Source organism: Lissotriton vulgaris, chromosome 3_1, assembly GCF_964263255.1.
Source record: "Lissotriton vulgaris chromosome 3_1, aLisVul1.2, whole genome shotgun sequence".
In the NCBI taxonomy this organism is placed as follows: domain Eukaryota; kingdom Metazoa; phylum Chordata; class Amphibia; order Caudata; family Salamandridae; genus Lissotriton; species Lissotriton vulgaris.
In genome coordinates this window covers 1,594,786,360-1,594,791,735 of record NC_141689.1, presented here as the reverse complement: position 1 = coordinate 1,594,791,735, position 5,376 = coordinate 1,594,786,360, and the positions used below count along the sequence as shown (strand labels likewise).

The window sequence follows — 5,376 nt, the reverse complement described above, 5'->3', positions numbered from 1 at the left end:
GAAAACAAACATAAATGTGTTGGGGTTCACACAGCAAAATACATACAAACGGATAGTGATTATGTGAATATAAAACAAACTTAGATATACCCTTCTAAAATGTTATTCATGGGTTCCGTGGCTAGGATTAAAAGTAAAAAAAATTGAGATGGTCTAGGGGAGAGTTAGGAACCCTTATCTCTCCTATTCTGCTTCTATTTTAAAATGTTTTGGCCTCTACTGTCGCCCTTAAACGGTTGTTTGGCCTTCCTCAGGACTAGCAATCCCATATTTTGCCAATCCACCTATCTGGCCAATCTCCAAATATTCAAGGGGGTTTGTGTGTTTGAAAAGAAGTGTATACAATGACCTTGCCTGTCACTTTCTTTGTAGACAAACTCATATATTTCTGAAATGGCAAACACATAACATAAATCCAAAATACAAGACAATACACAACCACATGTTTTTGAATGATATAAAAAGCTTGACTAAGTATCAAGGGAAAAATCGTCCCTTTCTGTCAACTTACTCATATGCATTCTCAGGGTCTGTCATGGAAATATCATGGCCAAGCTCTGTAATTTTTTGTTAATCTACACACAGACACTCTTAGCAGTGAGTGAGAATACGACGTTATAGGTGAATCTCCTAGTTCCAGGAGAATAAAAGAATGAGATCAAGTTGTATCCAGCCAATTGCTTACCAACATGTCATTCCAACATGTCTTTCATGCATGAGAGCACATGCACGATGGAAATCTTGTTATGATTATTTTCAAAGCATATGACACAGTGGCTGTATTGTGTGCATATGCCTATTAACTGGTTCTGATTTTAGAATGGTTTAAAACATCAAGGGCCCGATTCACAAAGGGACTCATGTGACCCATAAAGTTCTGAGTTCAGAGTTTCAGCACTTCTGGTGAAATATACGCACTTGGGGCAGAATCTCTGCACATGGGGTGGAATCTCTGCACAGAGCACTGCAGTGTGGAGATTCCGCTATAAGTGCTGAGACTCCACATTCATAGCTTTACGAGTCATACATCCTTTTGTAAATCGGGACCTTTAAGATGGTGGGCAGTGTGAAGGGGACATGGGAGGCGAGCAGTGATGGGACAGGTCAATGTTTCAATAAAGAGTGGAAGTGGATAAAATGGGTGCAAGAGGGATAACAGGAAGAGACAGAGAGAGAGAAAATAGCCCCCATGCATTGCAATGCAAGGTTTGAGTGGGAGGAAATATTGAAATGTTCCTTGGGCAGGACAAGACAAGAATATGGAGAAAAGTATTGAATTGAGCAATGGTAGACACAAGGCTAACTCAAAGCCTCTATAGGATACAATTAGTTAGCTCTACAGTGACCAGTTCTGAAATAATTGCAACTTGCCAGAACTATGACTATTGCACTTTGTGAGATAATGGAGAGCATGACTGTAGAAAAGACAGGTATGACAGGTTCTTCTGAGGAAAAAATATCTACAAATCCCTTATCTGGTGGGGGTTCTGCTAAATCTGGGAGCCAGGATGCAAAGGCAGTACCAAAGGGAATGTGAACCAGCCTATTATAAAATCCTCTTGGTACAGGTACAAAGTTTCTGGACACCAATTTGTAGGAAGCGGTTTATTCAGAGACAACAGCACTGACTGTACAGCAAGATGCCCTGGAATGAGTGATTCATGACTTGTCATGCATAACTGCATTCCATGACATGGGCAGAGTTGCACAACATCAGATTACAACACATCCCCTTCACAATAAAGGAAAAGAGCAAACTAGGTAAAGACTATGTTAAGATCTTTAAGGAACGTACACATTTATTGGGCCACAAATTATACTCCATTGGGTTCCATGATGAAATATCGTTAACATAAATATCGTCTATAATAAATATCGTCACTAAAACATCGCTTACAGAAATATCGTCATCCTATACATAACATAGATTTCACACAAATATCGATATTTTTTTATCGACAACCCTAATATCGTTAACATTAATATCGACTACTTAAATATCGACTACTACATTATCGACTGTATTTTAAATAACACTACCTTTGACATATATATCGACTACACTAACATCGACGACCTATGTACTCTAAATATATACAAAAAATATCGTCTTTTTATAAACAACTCGAAATGCACTATTCTTTGATTTAACTTAAATTTTTTTGCTATTTTATTTACATCACTAAAACATTTAATATATACTTTTACAAACAAATAGTGAAGCAACATCGTCTCACAAAAATAACGGTTTTCCCACGCCAAATAACGTTCTCAACCAATGATTTTAAATTTCCACTAATTGAACCAATCCAAAACTACCATTAATTAACTCACTCATATAAATACAATTACACACCTAACGTAATTTACCATTTTTGGCCCAAACTTGGAGAAAAACGGTTACCTTGCTGAGAGAAGAGAATACAAACGAACGACTACAACTACAATACATCACACTACACTTCAAGTAAGTTAAATACCATTTTTCTTTCGAAGTTACTATAAGTCCATAAACTCCCGATTTTTAAAACTGTTGTTCTTTAGAGTAACAACTAAACATGTTGAACTTATCAACAACGACAATACAGTTAGATGTAAGCACTTTTATTAACTACCTTATCCATGTCTACTTAGATAGCTGATAAAAAATTTTTAAACTGGCTAAGTAAATGTAAAATTTTAAATACATGTATCTAACTACTATCATCCAAATACTACAAGTAACACAATGATAATTTTTTCCACAGACTCTACAAAATTATTTGCCTATCTACAACTACACTACCAACATATTCTACTACATTAAGTAAGTATAATCACTGTATGTGTAAAAATGCAAAAATTAAAATGAAAAACTTATTACACTAAAGTATTTCTTTCTATTATTCTTTAACACTACTACAGAACTTAAAGAGGATACAAATCTGAAAAAGAAGTAAGAATAAAAGGTTTACCAGTGAAGCCACATAGTAAGTATACATTAGCACTGTAGCCTAGTATTAGACACATCTCTATAAATTGTGTTCAATATTCTTAAAAACACATATATATATTTCCACAGATCTACCTTAGACATGGCAACTGGAGCTACTTTCATTACTTCGCAAAAAGGAAAACTAATGCTGAGCTACATGGGTTACACCTACACCCAAGAAAGAGTGAAAGCAAATAAGACCCATTGGAAATGTAGTAAATATTACTCTAATGCATGCTATGGTAGAGCAACAACTGTTGATAACAATGTGTTAAATGTACGTGAGCATAACCACCCACCAAATGTAACTGAAGTGGAAGTGAGAGAAGCACTAGAAACATTGAAAGATGCTAGTACAGGATCACAAGAAACAAGCACTAGCATTTTAAAAAATGTATTAAGCAAAGTTCCTGAACATGTGACAGGACAGCTACCTTCTATTCCCAACTTAAAGAGATTAATTGCAAAAACTAAACGTGCTTCTGATCCAACTCCACCAACACCAGAAAGTTTTCAGGATATAAAAATATATCCTGAATATACCATTACACATAATGAGGATAAATTCTTAATGTATGACAACAACAGCCAGGACAAAAGAATTTTACTTTTTGCTACAAATAATAATTTGCTAAAGCTTAAATCATGTGAAACATGGATGATGGATGGGACTTTTAAAGTTTGTCCCAAACCTTTCTATCAACTTTACACCATTCATGGGGAATACCAAGATACAAATATCCCTCTTATTTATACTCTGCTGCCAAACAAAACTAATACTACCTACGTTGACATTTTAACAACGATCAAAGAATTAACAGATAATTACTATCCTCAAAGAATTATCATTGACTTTGAAATTGCCATGATTCAAGCAATCCTAAAAATATATCCCCATACCTCCATACAAGGTTGTTATTATCACTACAACCAAAGCATATGGAGGCACTTACAAAAATCAACTTTAAGCATAGAATATTCTACAAACAGTAACTTTGCTTATCAAATAAAAAAGTTGATTGCATTAGCATATGTACCAACAACAGAAGTAGCTAACTACTACAATTTATTAATTGACAGCCCTTTCTACCGCACCAATGAAAAAATACTAACTCCCTTCTTAGACTACTTTGAAGATACCTGGGTTGGAAGATTACATCGTTCAGGCCACCGTAGACAACCTAAATTTCAAATACCATGGTGGAATGTATATGCTAGTACAATAGCACAGAAAGCTAAAACTAATAACGCAGTTGAAGGATGGCATAATGCCTTCCAAGCCACTTTAGGGAGAAGTCAACCAACACTTCACAAACTGATCCAAAGCATAAAAAAAGAGCAAAGCTACCAAGAACTCAGAATAGAACAATCGCTTTCTAAAATTGGCCCTAAACTAAGTAAACAAACATTAAACATGTACGAATATCTGCAGCAAAAAACTAGAATGTACCCAAGTATAGAAGGTCTAGCATACTTAGATCTAATAGCAAAATCAATCCTTTAAATATAAAATTCCAAAAAGTGAGCAAAGCATTATAAAAGATACTATGTAGTAAAATTTATTAATATTATATCATGTAAAATTATCAATAATATATTTTTACAAGACATAATAATATTACATTTTACTAAATAGTACACTATACCACAATGCAACCCAAAAGTAAATATCACTTTTACTTACGGTTCTGCTGCTGTAGAATATGTTCCATGGTGATAATTTCCACAGAAATGTTACCAACAGCTATCCATATCCAATGTGTAAAAATCCCAACAAAATGTAAAAATACAACTGTTTGATAATAGTCCCGTAGCAATCCTCTCGAAATAGAAACCATGAAAAAAACGATAAATCCTCACGAGTAAAAAAAGTTGAGACCCCGAAAAAAGCAGAACAATGTAAAAGTATGTACCTGCTTAAAAAAAACACGTCACAATCCATCTGCTCACCAAAAGGAAAACCTGTAAAATATCGAAATAAAAAATAACCTCAAAACATAGGAAATACGCATAGCCTACACATAGTATAGAAAAGATAAAAACAATCTAAATTCATCCCTTAATCGACAGTAAACGTTACTTTTGTTCGAACTACCTCACAAAGTACGTTCTCCATAACGTCGCTAAATAACACGTAATTCGCACATATTATGTAAAGTACTACACATATCTACACATACACACTACAACTATCACTAAACTTTACTTAAATATCTTTAAAATTAATGAGAAACAAACTTACCTTCACCAACAAGAAACAGCTCCCAACCGCGAGCTTCCGTTTTCTAAAATGACCCAAACAACGATGTTGATAGAAAAAAAAGTGAAGTTCCTAAACTAAGATGGCTGCATAATAAAAACTAAAATAGGACAAAATAGGCTTTCAATAAAAAATACATTGT

At 34.4% G+C, this 5,376-nt stretch overlaps 1 protein-coding gene across 1 annotated transcript; it reads left to right on the top strand.

The window, feature by feature from the left end:
* Nucleotides 1-2,351: 2,351 nt before the first annotated feature.
* Nucleotides 2,352-5,163, top strand: LOC147728231 (uncharacterized). The gene is made up of 2 exons (XM_086963253.1): nucleotides 2,352-2,969; nucleotides 3,062-5,163. Exon 2 carries the CDS (start codon nucleotides 3,075-3,077, stop codon nucleotides 4,476-4,478), a length of 1,404 nt encoding a protein of 467 aa, XP_086819379.1. The 5' UTR covers nucleotides 2,352-2,969; nucleotides 3,062-3,074; the 3' UTR covers nucleotides 4,479-5,163.
* The last annotated feature ends 213 nt before the right edge of the window (nucleotides 5,164-5,376 follow it).

Coding starts and splice junctions, on each gene's coding strand:
- LOC147728231 (XM_086963253.1), top strand. CDS start 3,075: ATGGCAACTGGAGCTACTTTCATTACTTCGCAAAAAGGAAAACTAATG.